This window comes from Diadema antillarum, unplaced genomic scaffold (genome assembly GCF_040938485.1).
Source record: "Diadema antillarum isolate AM-2024a unplaced genomic scaffold, OU_Dant_1.0 seq00002211_RagTag, whole genome shotgun sequence".
NCBI classification, from domain to species: domain Eukaryota; kingdom Metazoa; phylum Echinodermata; class Echinoidea; order Diadematoida; family Diadematidae; genus Diadema; species Diadema antillarum.
The window spans coordinates 432,226-456,836 of NW_027272845.1; the positions used below are offsets into that span (position 1 = coordinate 432,226).

General features: G+C 39.6%; 1 protein-coding gene across 1 annotated transcript in view; it reads right to left on the minus strand.

Annotated features, from left to right (window-relative positions):
* LOC139714257 (uncharacterized) overlaps nucleotides 1–24,611 on the minus strand; it is a gene marked incomplete at its 5' end in the record, with an annotated part of 135,579 nt that overhangs the window by 73,865 nt on the left and 37,103 nt on the right. The window contains 3 exons of the mRNA XM_071625972.1: nucleotides 15,904–16,287; nucleotides 19,035–19,122; nucleotides 19,207–19,378. Coding sequence (XP_071482073.1) covers nucleotides 15,904–16,287; nucleotides 19,035–19,122; nucleotides 19,207–19,378 — 644 coding nt within the window. The remainder of the gene's footprint in view (nucleotides 1–15,903; nucleotides 16,288–19,034; nucleotides 19,123–19,206; nucleotides 19,379–24,611) is intronic.

Genomic DNA, 24,611 nt, shown 5'->3' on the forward strand with positions numbered 1-24,611 from the left:
GCGATAACAGCACAGAAATGAAAGAAATCTTGTCGTGTAGGGCAAACTGGAAAAACAAAAATCAAAGAGGAATACAGAAATCATACAAATGTATGAAAGATTGAACAAAACTGCAAAATGCACAAAGAAACTAGCAAGCACAAGGAGAAACATCAACAGACAGAAAGGTGCAGAACAGACACACACACACACACACACACACACACACACACAAAATTACAGGACAGAGATTTGATCATTAGACTGTCCCAAATACCCGGGTAACTCATGTTTAAATTGTCTAATGAGGACAAAAGGAACGCAGACAATAATGTAATCCCTTCGTATTGGTACTGGATATTGGTTGTTACGACAGCATCGGCAAAGTTTAGCAGCCATTTGCTGACTCCATCAGCACCCTTTGCCCTCCCATCCAAACTTCCCTGAATATGCTACAATGGGAGAGTCTTAGGGTGCGTTTATGCTTCCATTTTGGGGGCCAAAATCAGGCTTTTGAAACGTGATTAGTGCAAAACACTGTTGCGTTCATGCTCACTTCTATAGAAATGCTGATTCAAAACGCCGATCCAAAACGCACAAACAGGTGCGTTTACGATCGCCGTTTCTGACTAATCACGTTTGATGGGGAAGCATGAACGCAACAGCGTTTCTTAACACGTTTAGAGTGACGTAATCTAAACACCTTTCCGGTTCAGTGAAAAAGCGCGCGCCCGGCCAGCCAGCTACCCTGGCCTGTGCAGTTTTCCCATGTACTGTGCATACGCATATCTTTCTCAGCTGCTCTCCAGGCCAGGCCACCGATCACAGCGCGCGCCCCAATTTGACCTGCCTCTGCTGAGGTCAGCGAAGCAATCGCAAACGCTCTTTCCAAGGCTCGAAGAAAGTGAGCATAAACAGTGCTCCCGTAAACGGCGTTTTGAATCAGCGTTTCAAAACGCTGATTCTACCTTCGCAAATTGAGCATAAACACACCCTTTTACCCCGTTTACAGTGCATGGCTGGGCTGAACCCGGTCTCAATTGCGGTACTCGGCCCCGCAATTCTGTCCGTTTACAGTGGAGGGCTCGGCCTGGGCTTTTTATTCAAACCTTTCAATATTTTTTCATAGTGGCGCTCTACTTGTAAACAAACGATTATTACTGGGAGCGCGCCGGTCGCAATTTGGTACCGCATTTGGCTTTTTGCACGTTTACAGTGAAAGGAAGGCCGGGCTCGGCCTGCCGGGCTCGGCCTGGGCGGAGCCCGGCCTTTTCACTCACTGTAAGCGGGGTCTATGCTACACCTAGCCAGATGGTGTAAAAAGAATCAATTTAAGTAAGTGAGGGAGCCTCATGTAGCATTGGGCAAGAAAATCGCCATAAAGCATGTCTGTTTATAGCTACAGTACCACAGAAATTAACATACAAATACAATACAAAATTGACATACAATTGTATATTTTCATCTCTGCCACACATTTTCCTTACAGATACACACATGCATTTCAGCTATCTAAAGAATATAATCCCCATCTGTTTCATCAGGTTACAAGCAGGAGGGCAGAGATCTGATGGCATTAATGCCCTTCTGGCTCAAAAGCCCACAGAGCAAATGAAAATACAGTATACTTGTACAACACAATCCAGGAGTTAATATGCACAAACACACACACACAATACATATAAATGACTGAGGTTATCGTCAGTTTTTATCACATTTTTTGAACTCTTCTTGCGCCAAGGACTTTAGACGGTAACAGTGTTCAACTATAATGGGTGTTTCTGTGGCACTCAGCACTCAGCGCACACAACGGGTTAAGGATTGACTCACATTCTTGTCAGAGTTGTCAAGTCGGTCCTGATTGACGTAGGTTCCCACATTTGCACACCTTTTTCATTTATACTGCGGGTTGTACTTCAAACCCATACCTGTCAGGATATGTATGCACTAACAGCTTTTTGCCGTTATCGCTGGCATTTGCACAGTTGGCATCCAAAGGTCACGGAAGCGCTAATACCGGTTGAGTGGTACTTTCACATCTACTTGAGATGCCAGACTCTGATGAGCGACCTGGGTCCATTTCCCGTTCGAGAGGTTCACAGGTTGACTGCCAGTCATTTCCTTGTCTTTTGGAAATGACTGTGGGATTATTACGTCATCATCTGGGTTAATTATATCGTCTTTATTACGTCGTCATCTGGGTCAATTATCATCTTTGATTTTTTTTTTGTTCATCCAACTTCACATTCTTACTTGAAGATAGCATACACCTCTATAACCATTACAAATAAATTGTAATTGAACTACTACAGTTGTAGTACTCCCTCCCAGACATTGCAGAAATTTCTGTTTAGCATGGATGCATGGCTTATCTGGGTCTTGTATCAAAACAGTGCATTAAAGGGGCATTCCAGATGATTTTCATAATTTCACATCATGTAGTTCATAAATCAACAGCTCCACATATAGATTTGTGGAATTTATTGTAGTTCTTGGGCAGAAAAACTAGTACTCTGAAAAATCTGAAACAAATCACACTGAACAGTGTTGATGACAAAGGAGCCTTACATATTTCAGAAATATAGCAGCTGTTTTGTAATTCCACTACAATACCGTTTGCTCAACACATTCACCTGTGTGAAATCTATGCATGCCTTCTTCTTTTGTTCTGCTTCCTTGAGCCCCAACTCATGCATTCTTATGTTGAGGCTGCCATGTCATCATCCTTGTTCATTGCAACCTGTTTTAAATTTTGAAAACATTCTTAGTCTGCACCCCAATCACTATAAATTCTAAAACTCTATACTCCGTATACTAAGTTTACAGTTGTTCAAATGTAAAAGTCTGAAAATCATCCGGAGGTCTCCTTTAACTGTCAGCATTGATCACATTTGAAATATAGCTATCGTGTCCCTATAAAGTTTATGTTGAAACCATCATATTCCTTCAAAGGAATGGAGAGGAAGCTCTTTCAAGAAATGTTCACAGCTGAGAACTTTTTGAACATGATGTTGAAAGATTAAGAGGAGTCTGCAAAACAGTGTCTTTATTCCAAAGTCAAATGCATGATAGAGAAAAGACAATTCAAACAGTGTCAGTGTACAGGTGAGGGTTAACAGAAAAATATGACAGTATCACTAAGTGCTACAAGTTGACCCGTTGAAGATGGACTTATTTTCCTATAACACGTATTTCCCATTCACCTGAGCCTGAGAATAATCGGGACCAGTCTTCAACAGGTTAAATGGCAATCCTATAGTACATGTATCACCCATGTCTGTTTGTTTGTTGGTTAATTTTTCATACGTAATTGAAAACAAAGTAGTGGCACTCATGTTGGTTTCTTTGTTTGTTTTTCATTTGCGACTGAAAATGAAAAAGGAGCAGTAATGACTGACAGAAACACTGCCCGTGGTGTTGACTACTGTATACACCGAATACTTTGCGTTGTTTTTATTTTCACGAATTTCGCGAGGCAGCTGCTATTAACGAAGTTAAAAACATGCGAAATAATATTGACTCTGATCCTGATTTGAATGTGACATAACGCGTACACATTTCTCCGTTCCGTTCACTCGCAAAATCGTTGGGAAGTCTCGTTTCGCAAAAATATAGACTCGCGAAATATATGGCGTATACAGTATTTTACATCAAAAACAGTATGGAGCACATTTAAAATTAGTAAATTTATTGCTACCTGCCTTGATTACAAATAGTGTACATTCACATCAGCACCCATTCTGAAAACACAATATTAGATTTCTTGTAGCATATTGCCTTCTTTATTCTTTAACAAAATTGTCCAAGGGCTTTACAAGGGGTTGCATTATCATCACAGATGACATAATGGGATGTGTTAAAACCAGATGGGTTTGAAACAAGACATTTGCCATTTCAGTTTATGACATCCTGCAGGATAAGGTCACAGAGGCAATTTATTTCGAAACCACTCCATGCTTGCCTTTAAAGTCAAGATTTCAATCTCCCTCCTCTGGTCTCAAGATTATATTTAAACTTTTTTTCTTCTTTTTTTTTTCTTTGCATTTTATGACGTGAAAGCGCTTTATCCTTAGCCCTTATAAGGGCACAGACTTAATAAAGATGGGTAACTGGGGAAGAGCTAAGGAAAAAAAAGAAAGAAAAGTGATGTTGGTACTGTAATTCTAGCCCTTTGTAACGCCATGGATCGGGTTACCGACACTCCGGAAAGCCCGCAGCAGTGGAGGACATAAGAACTGCCGCATCTTTGAGGGCTCGGAAGGGGAAAAGGGATCAAGAGAGGGGCGAGGGGGAGGGTGAATGATGGGCACGGGGGTGATACGGGTGTTTTTGGAAGCCTTTGGGAATGGCTGATGGTTGCCTGTGCAGATGTATTCATCCTGTTTCTACAGTATGTCCGAGAATACCACCTCCATGAATAACACCCTCTTAAGAGCAAGACGATGTTATTGCTCAGTCCCACACATTGTTTTTGGTGTTCCTTCATTTCATCAGTCAGTTCGCCCCTTTCGGGGCAAAGCGACTAAAAACGATGGCATGTCACCACCCTATGACGGCTCTCGGTGAATCACTGTGGAATAAGGTAATACTATCCTCATTCTGCCCCCATGTAGTGCATGCTATGATGTGATAAAGCTTAGCTCAAGTACGAGAATTAAAAAAATATTGGTTGATACCGCCATGCTCCATGTTAGATGATGCCATAACACATGATGAAACCTACAACCTGTCTCTGCTGTTATAGTGAAGAATCACTCCCACTCAATTTTCTATAATAAAACTTTGTCACAAACATTGACTGCCCAGCTCTCCCACACCTCAACTCTCTACGGTGCAATATGACCACCCAGAAATTTACACGACCAGGAATAGTGTTTTGACCTGTAATTATTATTCTATTTAACTTGGCAGCATGGCCGCCATTATTGTGCACATGCATACAGTGAATGCATGATATATATTGCGACTGGCTCGCACCCACTACAGTAAACTTCTATTTCAGTGGAATTCCATCAGTCCAAAGAGATCACATACATACATACATCTTAATCATACAGTGTTAACTCATTGCAGACGAGTCCTGAGTATACTCGGGCAAGTGTCTATGGAAAATGCATGTGGAAGCAAAATCAGCCCGTCCTCTATGGGTTAATACAGTTTTTTTTAAATATTTTTTTGCTGTTGTTGAAATAGATAGTAAATGCATGCATCAGGGCACTTAAGATATCATTACAAAGAGGCTATTCCTTTCCTCCACAATGACTTAACCTAGATTTTTAAAATCAATGTGTGGGAGGGAGGAATAATGGAGTGTCTGCCATAGTGGCAAAAAAAAAGAAGAAGAAGAAGAAGAGAAGAAGAATGTCTGATGGCCTCCTCTTCCTTTGACCCACTTTGAGAGTCAACAATCCCTGATCCTCTGGGAATCCAACCCATTTCTTCCCCTCACACATTTTCCCCCAGACACAAATCTAAATACCAACCAACCTACATAAGCCCCTTCCTCCCACACTCTCCTAAAAACTCGGCATGATGAGAATTGCTAGGACTAAGCTTTGCCACACTCCTCCCAAGCACACAGATTTTGTTCTGCTTTCTTTTATTTCGTCTGAAACTGACGCAAGAATGATATTCTCGTCCCGTTCACTCGCGAGCGGATTCCCCATAAAGTCAAGGTAACAGCCAATTTTTCATGCTGCTTTTCATTAGTGCCTGACAGGCGCAGGAAATGTAACCATGAATGCCTCATGCAGAGAGCATGGTAGATGCACCAAAGACTCTTTAACCCATTGAAGACGGACTGATTTTGCTACAACATGCATTTCCCATAGACACCTGCCCGAGTATACTCGGGACTCATCCTCAACGGGTTAAAGGAAGAATCCCGCTTTGCTGCACAAACCGATCGAGGAGCTCGCACACAGAAATAATCGAAAAGCAGACAAAATTGCAGTCCTTCCCAGAAAATATTGTCTTTCAGAATTCACTTTACATCACCAATGAAAGGAGGGGAAGAATGGTTATCATTGCATATTGGTTTCTTATACTGTAAAACACAATATTTTCGAAGCATGAAATTTTGGCAAATTGGAGCCGACAGCCTCTTTCATGACATGAAATTTTCACAAGTTGCCTCTAACATTCAATGCGTATAGTGTAGACAAGAACTTTCACGTGCATTTTAATTTCGCAAATCTTGGCTCTGGCGAAATTTGCGAAATTAAAATGCATGTGAACATTCCTCGTTTTACAGTAACTGTTTTAACCCACGATGTAAATCCCTGTTGCAATGTACTGATGCAATCTCCTCCCATCCAGTCCACAGACTACGATAAATCATTTAACCATTTCCCTACCAGACTCTTGAAATCCCACCTAGATATATGCAAAATCCTCGTGATTCCTAAAGCAATAGGTTAAAGGACAAGTTCACCTTCATAAACATAAGGTTTGAGAGAATGCAACAATATTAGTAGAACACATCAGTGAAAGTTTGAGGAAAATTGGACAATCGATGCAAAAGTTATGAATTTTTAAAATTTTTGTGTTGGAACCGCTGGATGAGGAGACTACTACAGCTTGTGAGTCATATGCGTACAACAGTATAAAGAAAATGTAAAAGAAAATTCAACATATTTTCACTTTTTTCGCATAATATAAAGAGCACTTGACTTGCCTCTTTCTAAAGGCAGGAGGAATATTATTACCCATAACATTTGTCGGTAACGAGTCAGGGGAATGTGTACTTTTTTCAAAAGATGGAATTTTGTGAAATTCTCTTTACATTTTCTTTATATTGTTGTACGCATGTGACATCTAAGTTATTCAGCCACTGCAGTAGTCTTCTCATCCAGCGGTTACTGCACAAAAACTTCAAAAATTCATAACTTTTGAACGGATTGTCTGATTTTCCTCAAACTTTCAATGATGTGTTCTACTAATATTGCTACATTCTCTCAATCCTTATGTTTATGAAGGTGAACTTGTCCTTTAATGATCCCAAACCAGGGATGCCTAGACTAGTAAGTATGGAATGGTAAATATTATGAGCATATTACTTTTTATTGCAGGTGACTTCTCTGCCATGTGCTATGCATACAACAGAAAAAAAAATATGACTGAAAATTGTAATAAAGGTATACGCAAGAATAATAACAATGATCATAATCAACTTGCAGGTGTCTATGGGAAATGCATGTTGTCGCAAAATCAGCCCGTCCTAAACGGGTTAAACATTTGATCATAAGATCAGTCTTTCCTCTATAAGAATCTTGAAGGTATTTCAGGCTGTCAGAGAAAAATTGAAAAAAAAAAGTCAAGAGGTGCATTCTCACTCTCAATGGTATAAAAATGTCATAGAGCCAGGGCCTTGATTTAGAACCTGCAGCTCAGAAATCATCAAATAAAGTTTCATGGATCTTTGTTTGCCAGGGGAGGCTTGCAAAACCTAGCTGCTGCCCTGTTTGCTTTGATGAGCTAATTTCCGTTCGGGATCCCCTTCATCCCCATACCACCCCCACCCTCATCCCGTCCCCACCCACCAACCGTTATCATCATTATAAAGCAGTGCTTGCTGTTCTCAGGGTGAACACTCATAAACTGGAGCATGTGGGAAGTGGTTACATCCATAAACTTGATAAACTGCACTGTTAAGCTCCCCCTCCCCCCCCCCCCCAAAAAAAAAAAAAAAATGATAATGCACAAATGAGAGAAATATTTGGTTAAACAACAAAATGTAGGTCAAGTCAGTAGGAAGCATGTAAAACACAACCAATCAATCAAACAAACAAACAAACATACAAAAGCTAGGGACCAAAAATCCTACAGTGAAAAGGTTGAAAGAGGGCTGTCACTAAGATGTGCCCAGTAGCTATGAAACAGAATAACAAGACACAGAATTATTCCAATATGAAGGAATAGAAAGAAAACTGACAGACAAACAACCAGACAGACAGACAGACAGACAGACAGATAAGGATGTATCAAAGGGGCTGATGTAGTGTACCTTTTACAAATTTATGTCTTTAGATGGGAATATATAGATACAGGGCCACTCACACAAAACAGTAACAAGTATAGACAATACTCATGTGGGTTGGAATATCCTATTTCATGTCATTTCATTCATTTGCTTCCATATCCAAACAATACAAAATAGTTGCAAAGTAGCATAAATAAATGTATAAGAAGGTGGGGAGTGACCAAACACAGAGATATCACAAAAATCCAAAATTGAAGGAAACATCTTTGTGGGTCAGCATGAGGTTTGCTGCCAAGATCTGTAGTGAGAACAGTAACTGAGGAAAAAACGTATCTGTTTTGCCAAGTAATTTTAACACCCACTCCCTGCTGCTACCCACGAAATGTCGCAGCTACTTCGCCAAGGGTGCTGTTTCCATCACAGTAGTCATAATTGCATAGCCTGTTTAAAGAGGCAAAAATTTGTGATTTTTTTTTTTTTTTTTTTTGGAGTGCTATACCTCAGCAATTTCTCAATGCAGAGTGAACGAAATGGGCAGAGATCATCACGTTTGATATTACAATATTTATTTCCAGTAGATATGGGCCAAACAGTATCTACTGTTGTCAATAAAATGATCCATGCTGTATGAAACATGATTCCAATCTACTTAGAAACTCGCTCACCCTTTAAAAAATTAAATAAGGTTACAGAAGCAAATGAATATTAACCCACCAAGGACGAGTCCTGAGCATACTCGGGCAAGTGTCTATGGGAAATGTGTGTTGTAGCAAAATCAGCCCGTCCTCAACGGGTTAAAAGAAGATGCAAGATGGCAACTTGGGGGCATTCCCAGTTTGCCAAAGAACCATCATCCCTTGCGGCAGAATAAGATATAAACCATTCAAGAAAAACAAGTAAAAATTACAAACAGAAATGTTAATGAATTCCTCTCATCCACAGGCAAATCAACTGTATTTTTCATGTACACAGGAATAAATTTTGTTAGTTATGCAAGTGTTGTGAGGCAATGCCACATTCTGTTCTTGAGTTCTAGTTTTTCTTTATTTCATAGCCAGATGTGAACCTAACGGTATGACAACCTCTTCAGCATAATTATCAATTCCTTCATCTCAACACTGACTTGATTTTGTGAATCGTTTCTGCCCCACCCCTTTCTCTCTCTTGCTATCTCTATCTCTTTACTCTCCCTCTCCTATTCTCCATATATACCTTTCTTTCTTTTTTTTCTCTCTCTCATATCTACAACTCCTGTACCTCACTCCCTCTCTCTTCCCTCTTAATCTATCTCTCTCACTCTGTTTTCTCCTTTAAATCTATCTCTCTCTCTTTTCTTTATCTACCTCTGTTTTTTTCCTTATCTATCTCTCTCTTCTCTTTATCTACTTCTCTCTGTTTTTTATCTATCCCTCTCTTTTCTCTTTATCTCCATATCTCTGTTTTTCCCCTCATCTATCTCTCTATTCTCTCTTTATCTACTTCTCTGTTTTTTCTTATCTGTCTCTTTCTCTCTTTTCTCTTTATCTACCTTTCTCTTTTCTTCCCTATCTGTCTCTTCTCTCTTTATCTAGCTACTGTATCTCTCTGTTTTCTTCTTAATCTCTCCTTTATCTTTATCTACCTCTCTGTTTTTCTCCTTATTTATCTCTCTTCTCTCTTTATCTACCTCTCTCTGTTTTTCCTTTTCTGTCTCTTCTCTCTTTATGTACCTATCTCTATTATTTCTCTTTTATCTATCTTTCTTTTCCATCTTTATCTATCTTTCTTTTCCATCTTTATCTATCTCTATATCTCTCTTCCACTTTCTGTCTTCTCTCCCTCTTCTCCTTCTCTCCCTCTCTCTCTCTCTCTCTCTCTCTCTCTCTCTCTCTCTCTCTCTCATTTATATATCTCTACTTTATATCTTTCTCTCTCTCTACCTATCAGTGTTTATCTATACATCTACCTATATCTCTCTCTATCCACTCCACTGCACTTTACCGGTGACTTCATTAATTTCTCCACCATACCTTGCCCATTTTGGCAGCCTCACTCCTACCTGCCCCACTATCTCCAACTCCTATTTTATTTTTGTTTTTGTTTTGTTTTGTTTTGTTTTGCTTTTTTTTTTTTTTTTTTTGGGGGGGGGTTTATCTACTCATCGTGTCATTCTGCTCCACTGAAAATTACCTCCATTAAGTCTTGCTGTGTGTACAGTCCTCCTACCCGCAGCAAGGGCCATTAGGGGTCATTGTAAATCATTAAACCCTAATGCAAGCACAACACCTCCTGGAGAAACCTCTGATTTACTTTTTCTGACTTTCCTCTTTGAAGCACTGCTAACACTCTGCACTAAAACCGTCCATTAAATTTGTTTCATTTCTTCTTTTGATTAAATGCTTTTAATGTGGAAGGAAAAGACGGGGCCTGGACGAATCGATCGTTTCATATGATGCGGTCCCTTCTTCTCTTTGGAGCGTAGTTTCCATGGTATCCTCACCCGGCATTCCAGCTGAAAATTTGCAAAAACTGTACACAAGGCTCTGACCAAAGCTCTCCATACTTTTCCTCCCATAGCACTCTGCCTTAATGGGTGCTAAGAGCAGGGACCTATCATTCCAATTGCCGTCAATAATCACAATACACAGTGGGACAACGAATAAGAAATTGAAATGAACCATCTGTATGTGTACGTGTGTGTGTTGTGTATATGTGTGTGTCCGTGCATATGTGCATGTGACAATGTGTATGGGTGCAGGGTGTGTGTGTGCGTGTATATGTTTGTGTGCGTGTGTGTTTGTGTGTGTGTGTGTCTGTGTCTGTCTGTCTGTTTGTGTCCGTGTTTGTGCGTGTCTATATTGATGTGCATTTGTATGCTTCCAGGAGTGCCTTTACAATTCCTAGGTAGAAGACCAAACAGGGATAGACAACACCAGGACAAAGGGATGGCACGTAAGACCCAAACGGTCAGTGACCTACTTCTGCCGAGTCCCTGGCCATTGCTAATTTTCCTTCCAAGGACCTACGAAATTGCAATATCCCCTCCCCTACGCCCCCCTTCCATCTCACGCACATACACGTACAGACAAACACACATACACATACATACACCATAACATATATGGAATAGAATAGGTATTCATGCACACTCACAGAATAGGACGCACAAACATGCACACACACGCACACACACAAACACACAAACGTTTTATGGTCCTCGTTGATTTGTTAATTCCCATCAATTGATTAATGACCTCATTAATCACTCCCCAAGTAGGCCTAAAGATTGTCCCTCCTCCTTTTTCCATTTCTTGGTAAAACTTTACGACGATTATACTACAGTTGGAGCCCACTTCTTTAGTCATGAGTTCAATAACCTTGCTGTAGTCACAATTCACACATGGGAGTTATCGTGTTTTGTTTTGTTTTGTTTGGGGGTTTTTTGGGGTTTTTCTTTTTTTGCATCGCGATGCAAAAATCAATTTTATTTTTCCCTGTTCACGCATGGCAGAAAAACAAATCACTTGACTGCAGATGATAGAAGTACTTTGAATCTCCAGACTGTGTATGCCTAAACTGTATTATCAGAGATTGACCCCTGGCATCCAAGTGTACAGACCTACATAGTGTGGCGACTTGCATTATGAGATTGCAACAAAAAAAAATTGAGGATTTCTTTGCATACCATTCACACAAGCAGCGCTGTGCAAATCATCATGAGAGTATCCAACACAAAATCAAGCTTGACCGATTTTCGCATGGCGACGCATATTGCAAGAGTTAACTTTTTTTTGGGGGGGGGGGTAGTGCAACTGCACATAATTTGCATTGTGTTGAAATCATTTAATATCAAGCATTCTTAATTTCAGGTGCATTTGAATAGACCTTTTGATGGAAATTAATGTGCCAAACTAGAATTTCAATCACAATTTATATTTAAAAAAAATAGATATAAAATTTTGTAGCATCATTCTGTGTGACACTGGATCATAAGACTTTCAGCAAAAGTTTGCAAACGACTAAAGAGTACACAGACTAATTACCACAAACTTCAGCAGGATAAGGTAATACTATGAAGAACAGCATCAAGTTTCCTGATCACTCTTACTCACCAAACATTAAACCCGTTGAGGACTAGTCCCAAGTATACTCAGGCAGGTGTCTATGAGAAATGTGTGTTGTAGCAAATTCAGCTCGTCCTCGATGGGTTGAGAAAATAACATCTCCACCACTACACTCACACACACAAAGGTTTTGAAAATCTATTTCATCCCAGAAATCTCATGCATACACACTGTCACAAACACACACACACACACACACACACACACACACACACACACACACACACACACATACACATGATCATGCATCATTCACATAATCATATCAAAATCAGAGGGATTAGGGATAACAGGGAGATTACAGTTTGTTACATGCACCTCACTAAACAATAATCACGGAGGCTTTCATTTCTCTTATTATTTCATCAAAATCGTAAATTTCTCGGGAATTCTCCTGCAGAATAGTGGAGACTTGGCCGCTTCAATATCAGGACAGTAAAAGAGAAACTACGAGCGTGAGAACAATATACTTCCGTCTTCTTGACCGCTTCCTTCCACTCAACTAGATTAGATTTGTTTCTTCTCCTTTCTATCATCGTATTTCCTTTATTTCCTTCTCACATCTCATTACCTTGACACCCTCTCTCTTTCTCTCAGTTCGTTCTACCCCCCCCCCCCCTTTCCCCCACGGGATCCCCCTCTTGAGGAAATGCGATACAGCACAGCGAGGATAAATGTGTCTCGCATCACATACATTTGGAGTTTTCTGTGATAAACACGACCGGTGTAATCCAAACACGCACGGGATGTGCTATTGTGCCATCAAAGCGCTTCAGTTGCACATTAGAGTGATTAGCCGTGTATCCGGATATTGTTAGCACTTCTGCGTGTAACCACACACTGAGCTCCAAAGTTGCCAAGCAAATTTTGTGATGCTTTTTCTTGTTTTGCTCACCCTATCCCCTCTAATTCTTCGGTTGCAGCCAGGCTCGCTAGAGACGAAAACAATAGGAAGACCAAAATTAATGTAACAAGACAGCAGTCCCACATATTGGCTTTGATGATGCAAATAAAGCTTTTGGGAGAATAGGACTGGGAAGAATGAATCATGTATCAATCAGACAGTTTGGCAAGTTACAGCGAGGTAGGTGCATGGCCGACCACATTGATTTACTCCTTTATTTCAGCGTATGGGTTCTGTGGGAGTTTTTAGTTGTTATTTTTTGTTTTGTTTTCTTGTTACTGTTGTTGTTGTTGTTGAAGCTAAAAAAGGTCACAAAAAATATCAAAATTCTTCTTTGTTTTGTCTGACAGCACTGTCATGTACATCTGAGACAAATCTTGATGTCTCCATTTAAAGTAGAACTGCAGTGATGTAAACTTGTAGTTCATGGTTACAATGTAGTTCATGACCTTTCAAGGTATCACTAGCAAAAGGTAACACAAGATCCACACACTGATAGCTGTACAACACACCAAATTCAGGTCAATTTACCCCAGGATGCTCTCGGGTTTACATCAATTATTATTAAACTGTATGTAGAACTGTAGAACCCTCATCATTTCATGAAAAGAATATCCTGCAACATAGGAGGAATATACTGGCTACTGTCATGGGCCTAGCAAATAAATTGTGTCTGAGATTAAGTATCACCAATATCTCCAAATAGGCATTTGCCTGTAAGTCTGTTTATCTCCACTGTCATACATGCAGTCTGGAGTATCTACAAAATGTCTCTCGCTGTATTCCTTTAATAGTCTGCTCCCCTTTCTAGCACATTTCATTTATCCATCGAACTCCTGCTCCCTATTCTTTTTTCTATCTATATCAATATTTCTCTATCTCTCCCTTTCTATCTTTCTATCTCTATCTCTGTCTATATTTATCTCCACTGTACTTATCTAGCCTTTGTAAACCCTCTTCCTTTTCATTCATCCATTTATATCCTGCTCCTATTCTTTTTGTATCTATATCAACATTTATCTCTCTCTTTCTCCATGCCTCTTTCTCTCTATCTATCTATCTGTCTATCTCTCACTATCTTCATTTTATTCCAAAGGCATCTCCTCTCTATTTATCTTGCCTTTATAAACCCTCTTCCCATGCATCTTGTATACCCAGCATCCTGCTAATAAACCAAAAGCCCTTTATCTTGGTACATCTCTCTTAAAAACATCTAATGCTATCTGTCTCTTGTCCTCTCCCTACTCTATCTGCTTATTTTCTCTCTCCATCTCTCTATTTCCTCTGTTGATCTTACCTTTGTAATTCCTTCCTCATTACATCCTATGTACATAGCAGTCTACTAATAAACCAGAAGCTCTTTATCTTGGAAGATACATCTCTCTTAAATACGTCTCAAGCTATCTGCCTCTTGTCCTCTTGACTCTATGCCTGTTTCTCTTTCTCTCTCCCTCCCCTCCCCCCCCCCCTCTCTCTATCCATCTCTCACTTTCTCCATCTATCTATCTTACCTTCATGAAACTCTCTTCCCGCCCATCTTACGTACTTAGTGTGCTGCTAATAAACTACAAGCCCTTCATCATGGAAGATATATCTCTCTTAAACCAGTCAAATACTGTCTGTCTCTTTCTTCTCAGTCTGTTTTGTGAGGTTGTTTTTTTTTTCTCTCTCTCTCTTTCCTTCTCTCTTCCTCTCTTTTTCTTTCTCTCTCTCTCTCTCTCTCTCTATATATATATATAGCCCCATCTCTCTCATGTCTCTCATTTTCTCTCAATCTTTCTCTGTCAAGTTGCTTGAGGGCCGTAAGAATGTTTGCTTGTTGGTGTTTCCCATCCATTGAATGTGCAGGAATGCACACATCGCGCGGACGAGGCCTCGGCCACGACGAGTTTACCCAGTGGCCTTGACTCTCTCTCAATATAGCCCCATTGCCATGGCGATTTGACAGTCCAGAGGAGCTGACGTGCACTCGCCGTCTTCAAGCGCAACCACCTCGACGATCAGATAACCCCCTCGATATTCAGAAAAACGCCTCCGAGGGGGGGAGGAAATTATTCTGCTGAGAAGACCTCTGCTCCCATCTTGTTCAAGATGCCGTATGTGTCGCGCCAATTTCCTTTTGCGACGCGTGATAAGATCTTCAATGCCTGATTTTGCAACGATATGCCTCTGAAACAATCCCTCTTCACTTAGGTCTAATTTGTGGCACTATGCTAGAATCTACATTACAGTGCTGAGACAATCCAGCATTGATTAAAGCTGGACGCCGCTTTACAAACTCAAAATATCGTAACAGAACTCAATGTGATCTCTATGGTCGAGCTTTCAGGTTATTTCATATTATTTTCTCATGATCTAATTTATTTCCACATCACCTCTAACACACATCTTGAGTTTCTATCATCATTCTCATTGCTTTCATTGCTCTACAAGATATCACAGACATAATAAAATGCATCATTACACTAAAATGGAATTCTCCTAAGTGATTTAAAACCAGATTTGCAGAAAGTAGTCACCATTAATGCAAAGTTCCATGTACTTGTCATAAATACAAAGTCCAGCAAAATGAGGACAAAACAAAGCAAACAATCCCCCCAAAAGTACCAAATTACTCTAGAAATGGCAAAAGAGAGGCTTTTTGAAAGTCCTGATGGATTGCAGGTTACACAATATGGAAATGAGACAACAGCATCTCACCATGGCAAAACAGTCACCAGCCCTATCAGCCAAATAAGTTGACATCTTTGACCGTGCCCAGATGGAAGACAGCCAAGAAGACAAAATCATACATTCAAAAAACACACATACAAATAGCAGATACCAGTAGGACTTTAACTTGACGATGGAGGGGATTGATTCTCTACAGGGGATTAGTCTGAGGAATAAATGTGTCTGCCTTTATGACATCAAACACCACATCTCGAGTCACCAACCTTCTGTGTCCTCCGGTTCCATCGCTGCCACTGCCTCCTCCCTGTTATCCAAGATCATCTCATCTCCTCCATCTGCCATGGCTGCTTCCTTCCCCTCCTCCTCCTCCTCCTCCTCCTCCTCCTCCTCCTCGACTTGTGGCTCCATCATCATCTCCTTCGCTACATCCACCTGCCCCTGTCCGGCATCCTCTACTTCTGCCAACTCCTCCCGGATGCCCTGCTGGTCGTCCATCTCCATGGCGACCCAGTCGATGGCGTCCAGGGCCTCCTCAATGATGGCCTCCTTCTCCTCCTCGTTGAGGAGCCTCCACTGCGCCTGCTCGGCCGGAGACATCTGGGGGATGAGCTCGTTGGTGATTAGTTGGACGGCTAGGTGATCGATTTCTGTATGAGAGAGAGAGATTGGAAAAGGTTGAATCAAAGAGTTGCATTAAAGAGGAAATTCACCCCAAAAATAAACTTCAAAAGAAAGAGAAAAATATTCCCAACAGAATGATACCAAAATAACCAAAATGGAATAAAAAATAATCAAGATATGACACTTTTAAATTTCACATTTTTCTTTCGACCAGTCATTATGACTGAAATCATTCAACATTTCTAAACCAGTCATTATAAATATTCAAATCAGCAAGTTGACAATGTCATGCTGTCCCAATTTCTTATTCACTTCATATACAGAAATGACAAAAATCTCACATTTCAGCTGAATAAATATAAAACTTGCCTTAAAATCACCCAATAGAAAAAAGAACAGATGTTCACTCTGATAATCTTTGTATGGGAACATGCTTTTACTTGTATTAGATAAAAATATATATTTTTTTAATTTCATATAGAATATGTAACATGAAAAATTGTGAGGGTATGACATCATCAACTCGCTCATTCAACTATTCATAAGGACTGGTCAAGAAGTGTTTTCCGCACAAAATGTGAAATTTCAAAATGTCATATCTTCCTTATTTCTTATCAGAGTTTGTCATTTTTGTATCATTCTGTGGGGAAAATTGTTCTCTTTCTTTTGAAATTTATTCATTTCGGGGGTGGATTTCTTCTTTAAACCATGTTCTCATCTCATCTTCGTAATAAATTGGATGGCTAGATGATCGGATTTCTGCATGAGAGAGAGAGAGACGAGGGTAGCATTGGAATAAAATTCCTCATCTCTAAATGATGATATCACTAACTTGTCCACAGCTTCACATCAGAATCTCACTGATGGACAACCATAAAGCTGTGTTTACACCAAATCCGGCACGGGTCACGGAACAGGCTTTTTGCTATGGTGCGCCAAAAGGAACCATGTCTAGTCCTGTTACAATATCACTTCCCCACTAATAATTTTGTTACAAATAATGTAATCTTCTAGTGTTGATTTTGTTGCTCTTGATTTTGACATAAGAATAACATTTTGGGTGATTTTGTACCGAATTACCAATTCTTTTTTTAATGTCACCAGACATGGTTCCTTTTGGTGTACCACAGCAAATACCCAGCCGTTGCCCGTACCGTGCCTGGCGTAAACAGGCCATTAGGCTCTGTTCCCTATAAACCTATTCAGTGACATTGCTCCTTAACTCGCTGAATACAGGGAACTAATTGTTTCTGTGCCTAATTCTCATTGGGAAGAGGTTAAATCTAGAATTTCAGAAAATATGAGTGATGCATCCTTAAATACCAATGCATATCAATCTGAAATAACCATGAACAAAGTTCATATCTTCTTTAGATGTACCAGCATCCTTGCAACATTCACCCAATGGACACATTATTTTTCTTCACAAGTATGCTTTTCTCATCATAGGCACTACATTTTTCAGTAGTTCCATCCTTGTTACATATCATACGTCTCATGATTTGCTCAATTTGGTGTTACACATGGCCTTTGCACAGAAAACAAACAGTGACATATTATATCTTCATTATAAAGACTCTTGGATAAATACCACATATAAATGTTGTTGCATCTGATTTTAATCCTGTCAATACTGCATATTATGTCTTTATAGACGTGTTGGTTTACTGACATCTTCTCAAATGGGGAAGAACGTGATACGTTATGAGCAGCTACTTTAAACTTTCGTAACTGTTGCATTCAGTCTTTCAATACACCTTCATTTTGCTTAGAGTACTGTTTTTCATCATTCCACTGCAATTAACTCTTTATGTGCCATGGTGGCAACCCCCTGTGTGCCACGTATTCTGGGACACGAAGGTAGACATGCTTTGAGAAAGAATTCTGTTTTTCCAATGTGTATAACTTCTACAAATTTCTGTTAAGCTGGACATAATAGTGAGCAAAGTTAAGAGGAAAGCCAAACTTTGCTTCAATATAAATTACATGACAAATCTATTTTCAATTTTTCTTTTGAATGACCAGTTTGCAAATTACTGTGACGGCATGACTTTTGCACATAAAACCGTGACAGAAACTTAGAATGAACACGCAAATATAGTTGGGAACACCGCTTGATAGTCAATCACCACATAGAATGCAAGCCGTATGTGAGAGGAACAAAAGCGCGAGAAACGCTTTCATTGTACCGCGGGATTAGCGATTTATCGATCGGTTTTGGCGGCTTTGTCTGTTGAGCAAAATATGCGAAGTTGGCACGCCGTCGACTGAGTCGGACGTGCGCACGTGGCACATAAAGAGTTAAATTATATTCTCAATACCCTTGAGGTCCATAGAAGATAAAGGGGTAATTTATGTGTTACCAAGGTTCTTTAATATGAATTTCTTGTGATCATACAAGTCTTCCACGGTTCAGATTAAAGTTGCTTATTAGGTAGCCAATTATTGTGGCAATAATGCTGCATATATGTACTTAAAAAAAATCCCAAACCTGAATAAACTGTTCATAAAATTGTGTTGCATTATTCAAGTTGTTCCATTAGGCAGCTAATCATTGTGGCAATTATGCTCTATGGAAAGAAAAAAAAAAAAGATTAAATGTAAAAAAAAAGGAAAGAAATATTGCATCATCATCATCGTCATCACCATCATTGGATCCTATTTCATCCATCTCAAGTCTGGTCCACTTTCTTTAATCCTTTTAAGTTTCCATTCCCTACATCCTCCACCCTCCACCCCCCCTCCCCCCCCCCCCCCCCACCCATCCACTCACCCTCTCCCAGAATCTCCTCCAGTCCTGCCTCACTGATGCTGCCGACCTCTGACCATGAGCTGCTCTCACTCTGGCTGACCCCAATCATCTCTCCTTCCCCCGCCGCCGCCGCCATGGCCGCTGATTCCATCCCTCCCATACCCTCTTCTCCCTCCTCCCCATTCTCCGTTGCCATGGCAACCTCCTCCCCTTCCTCCATCGCCTCTTGCACCGCCGCTGCCTCCTCCGCCGCTGCCTGCTCCCGGTCCAGCTCCTCTAAGTACTGTTTTAAGTAGTCCAGTTTCTCCATCACTCGGGCATAATCCTCTTGGTTGGCGCCTCCCGGCAAGTCAACACTGAGGAGTCTACAGGTCAAAGGAGTATCGATAGCAACACAAGAAAGGACTAAAACTCTTCCATAACATCAATATTTAATGTAAGCATGTTGTTGATAGATACATCTATCCATCTACTTTTATATCTACCTCCTAAAATATATTTTGACTGCCTTCCCGCCTACAGTACCTCCACTATCATCTTCCAACAATGATTTCAACTCCATACACACAAACATGCAGTTTTACATACACTGTACAACATTACAAACAAACAATGACATTCATGAATATTTCTTTACGTTCGCTGGTTCTGTAGCGCGAGTGAATTTGCTGTCATTATGTGGACCAATTAACCTTTTAAAGGCCTTTTTAACCTTTTAAAAGTATGTGCCGCCAAAGGCTCTAACCACCGCAGAAGCGGTGAGCTGTTTGAAGTCCCCGCTCACTCGTTGTGACCGTTCATGAAAATAATCATTTAAACATGCACAATTTATCTCACCCAGACAAGCGTGAAAACCCATTCACGCAAAGCTTTGTGCCTTTACAGTGGCGTCCTTCCTCCCACGACTGACCTGCTCCTTTAAGCTCTTTAAATGAATACAATTCCCCTCTTCTTTATGAGGTCAAAGAAATCACATTTCTGTACTTTTGGTGCTGTATCTGTTCATTACCTATAACCGCCAAGGAAGTTATGTTTTTGCCAGCTTTGTTTTGTCTGTAAGCAAAATAAAGTTAAAAAGTTCTGAATGGATTTTAGAGGAGATCTACAAGAAAAGTTCATATATCACAAGGCACTGAGCAGGATCACCATCTGGATCAAGGAATTTTATTTATTTTCTTTTTTTTAAGGACTCTTTGTAACCCCATTGAGGACGGTTTGATTTCGCAACAACACGCATTTCCCATAGACACTTGCCCGAGTATACTCAGGACTTGTCCTCAACAGGTAAATGGAAAATAGAGCCAAAACTAGAAATGTCGCTTTGGCGACTGGTATGCCTCCGCCATAATGCATGATTTTCCCAATAGGTCTAGATAGTACATGTGGACAATGTGTGATTACATTTTCACAAATTGACAAGTTTGTCACAAATGTGTTGAATGTTCATCTTCCTTGACCTAGGTTTAATTGGATGAATAGGAGAGCATGTATCTAGGGATTTAAGGACTTTAACTCGACTTTGACCCATTCATACATTTAGGCATTGAGTAATTTTCAAGGTACAGGTGTGGAGAAAAAGTGCAATTTCTGAATTGAATAGTAAATTGTTACCATTTTCATCTGTTCCTTGACCCTAAAATTCATAAGATAATCACTTTCAGGTAGAACATGCATAATATGTACTATGTTTCAAGATAACTTGAGCCACTTCCAAGATATGGAGGAAAAAGTTAGTTCAGCACTTTCACTTGATCTTTGACCTTTTGACCTTTGAGGCAAAAAAAGAAGAAAAAAAAAACTTTCCAGAGAATTTCTATTAGGTTACACATGTATGCATACACCAAGTGTTAAAAAAAAAAATAACCCTGCTGGCATTGCATGATAGGAGGGAAATAGTAAAATTTTGAAGTGTTGCACTTGACCTTTGACCCCTGACCTTTGACCCCATGAACCCTACATTCTCTAGATAATCACTTCCAGTCAGTATATGTATATACTATGTTCCATGAAGATACCTTGAACAATTTTCCAAGGTATGGAGAAAAAAAAAAGTTTTAATATTTTTACTTGACCTTTTGACCTTTGACCTTTGACCTCATGACCCAAACTTTCACCAGAGAATCTTAATTGGGTAATACATGTATACACGAAGTTTCAAGAAAATATCTTCAGGCATTCAATAGATATGGTGGAAATAGTGAAATTTTATGTATTTGACCCTGACCTTTTGACCTTTGACCTTTGACCTCATGACCCAAACTTTCACCAGAGAATCTTAATTGGGTAATACATGTATACACTAAGTTTCAAGAAAATATCTTCAGGCATTCAATAGATATGGTGGAAATAGTGAAATTTTATGTATTTGACCTTGACCTTTTGACCTTTGACGTTGAGCATTTGCACCCAAAAGTTGATAGGCACAACTTCACCCCCTAATACACATACATGCCAAGTTTCATTAGGATACCTCAACAGGTTTTGATAGTTACCTTGTCCACAAAATTCATTACGGACGGACGGACGGACGGACAACCCGAAAACATAATGCCTCCGGCACCACTTCGTGGCGGAGGCATAAAAAAGGGGGAATTCAAGCACCATCAAACATCGAAAATAATGTAACCTGGGTGTGCATGTCCTATTATCAATGCAATGCCCTAAAAAAAAAAAATGCCACATGGCCGACATGAATTTTCAGAAAGACAGATGTAAACATCACTTTGAGGTTCATTTATTTGAACACATTCTGGCCTAAGAATTCAATCGAGGAAGTCATACTTTGTCACTTGCAACATGAAGTGTGATCTTAACTCGTTGAGGACTGACTGATTTTGCTACAACACACATTTCCCATAGACGCCTGCCCAAGAATACTTGGGACTCGTCCTCAACGGGTTCATCAATCAATCATGATAATGATTGCAGGCACAGGAATAGAATGTCTCATGTATATTTTGAATACTTTTTCCTTTTCAATATGAATGAAGCGTTTGTTCACAAAAACCGATAAGTCCATTTTTGAAGATTTTGAAGTACGGTCTCTGTCATAAAGTACAAAATAATACCTTTTTAAATGATATATTGGTCACTACTTATAAAGGTACATTTTTGAAGCTATGGTCAAAAGAAGCAAAAATTTTCTTATTATTCTCTTTATTTTTCTTGACCTTTTATCGCAAATATCTCCATTTGTCAAATATGGACTTATCGGTTTTTGTGAACAAACTCTTCAAATGTCCAGGCATTTATATGCCTTCAAAATTTGATTTTAGAACTGTTATATTATATCTATTCATTACTATTTTCCCTTCTTTTCTTTTTGGTAACTGCACTACGGCTCTGAACACGTATAGGGAACCAGGGTTTTCATCCCACTTTCATTCTTTTAACTCTTTGTATGGCTTGCAACCACACACAAACAGATCGATAAATCCATAATATGCCACAGTACGCTAAAAGCGTCATAGCGATTGCTCTTCTTCTTTTTTTGGTAGAATTTACATCATAGCAAAGACTGCCACACTTTCTTGGTAGACACCCTAGCTGTACTGCATTTGTAGCATAAATTTCTCCATAAAAAGATCTGCGGCTTTGAAAAACAAAATGTTTTCCAATAAAGTGCTCAAGCTTGCAGTCTCAGAATAATGTCGCAAGAAGGGGGTTACAAAACTGTGGCACAAAGAGATTTTTTTTTTTTTTTTTTTGGGGGGGGGGGAAGAAGTGCCAAGGTAAGTGACTTTGAGAACTGTTACCCTCTCTGTCTTATTCATCTCAAGTTCGAGTACTCTGAAAACTGAGAACAGCACATGTAATCTAAGGCAGTGCATACTGCAAGAGCAACTTACAATTGTACACACTACACTGAAAAAGAGCTCTCCAGAATGGATGGTATTGTTAAGATGCACGTTGCTATGGCAACAGTATCCACAGCTTTTGTATAGACTGTCATATCCTCCCACATGGCAGCTTAAATGATACACGTACACAAATGTGGGTGTTTCTTTTGTTTTGCTTGATGGGGGCTTGTCTGAAGCATCTCAGTATCACGGAGAAGATTTTGTAAGTAGGGCTACAAGAACACAAGTCTTGTGGAATCCATAGAGTATACTCTTTGTGTCCTTGATACTTACGGCTGGCAAGAAGCCATACGCTGTGAATGCTGATATTTTCACGTACAGATTGTTTCGCGAATGGCAGTTGATTGGACATTTTCACCAGACAATTTATACTTTGTGGTCTTCTCATTATCATGACCAGTGTAACAAAATTTTAAAAAACTACATACGTTGAGAAAAAAAAATGTGACTTCTCAAAAACATATTTTTTGTTATTAAAAACATTGCTGAAAGCCTTGAAATGAGATCAAATCTCTCCGAAAAAAATAAAGTACTCTAGTAGTCACTTGATTGTGCCACTCGGCAGTGCTCACCTTGGACAGTGCATTTGAGAATATTACTGTTTTCATGTTTGTCAACATTTTCACAATTAACTCGTTTAGGACGAGTCCCGAGTATAGATGGGCAGGAGTCTATGGGAAATGCGTGTTGTAGCAAAATCAGCCTGTCCTCAATGGGCTAAGACACTATTCACCAAATCATGAAAATAAAACCCCCGTAAACATGTCGGTGCTCACAGCATCCACAACAGAAGTAAAAAAAGCATTTCATCGATGCTTCTGTCTTCTGCTTTGATGCCATCTTTACAGACTCCCATTGTACACACGCGAAGAATTGATGATGCATTGGTGCTAGCAAACAAATCATAAAACTAAACTTTGCTTTGCTATAATTTTGCAAAATCTTGAACCTAATCTAAAGGACTTCTTGATTAAAAACTTCTGACATCAAGAAGAGAAGGATGTACATAAATTGTGTTTCATGTTATCCCTGGGGTGACAAGACCTACTATCTCTACAGGCATAAAAAAAAACCCTCCTAACTCAACTTTGAATATCAAAAAGACGGATTTGAAAACAGAACAATTATTGATGTCATCAATAACGACATTTCTATATTATTTGACGCCAACATTGATGTTGCAAAATGATAAGAAGTTGTTGTTGGGTTTTTTTTTTGTGCTATCCTAAAAATTCATGATTTTAAGATACAACGTCTTTTGTCATCCCTGGGGCAATATAGAGCTTTTTATATCGTCGCTGGGGCAACAAGACCTCGTATCTACAAAATATCAAATGTTCAGGAGAGCAAAATAACATGGCAGCCAAAGCACTGTATCCAATGGGATAGACATTCAGCTAGACAGCTAGGATTTAGACACTCAACTGATTATCTGACAATTAATCCAAAAATGTCATTTTCACCAAAATTTCAGATACAAGGTCTTGTCACCCCAGCGACGATATGCACATAATACAGACATATATTCATACACACAAATCATACATAGAAACACTTGTATACATACAAACATACTGTACATACCTACATTGCACAGACACACATTTGTACACAAACAAACACAAAAACACTTTTTGTCCATTACTTTTTGATGAATGTTAACTTTTTTCAAAAAACAAACTTCATGTGCTTTACATGTTTCGCTACATCCTTAGTTCATCCATCTAAAAAATAAATA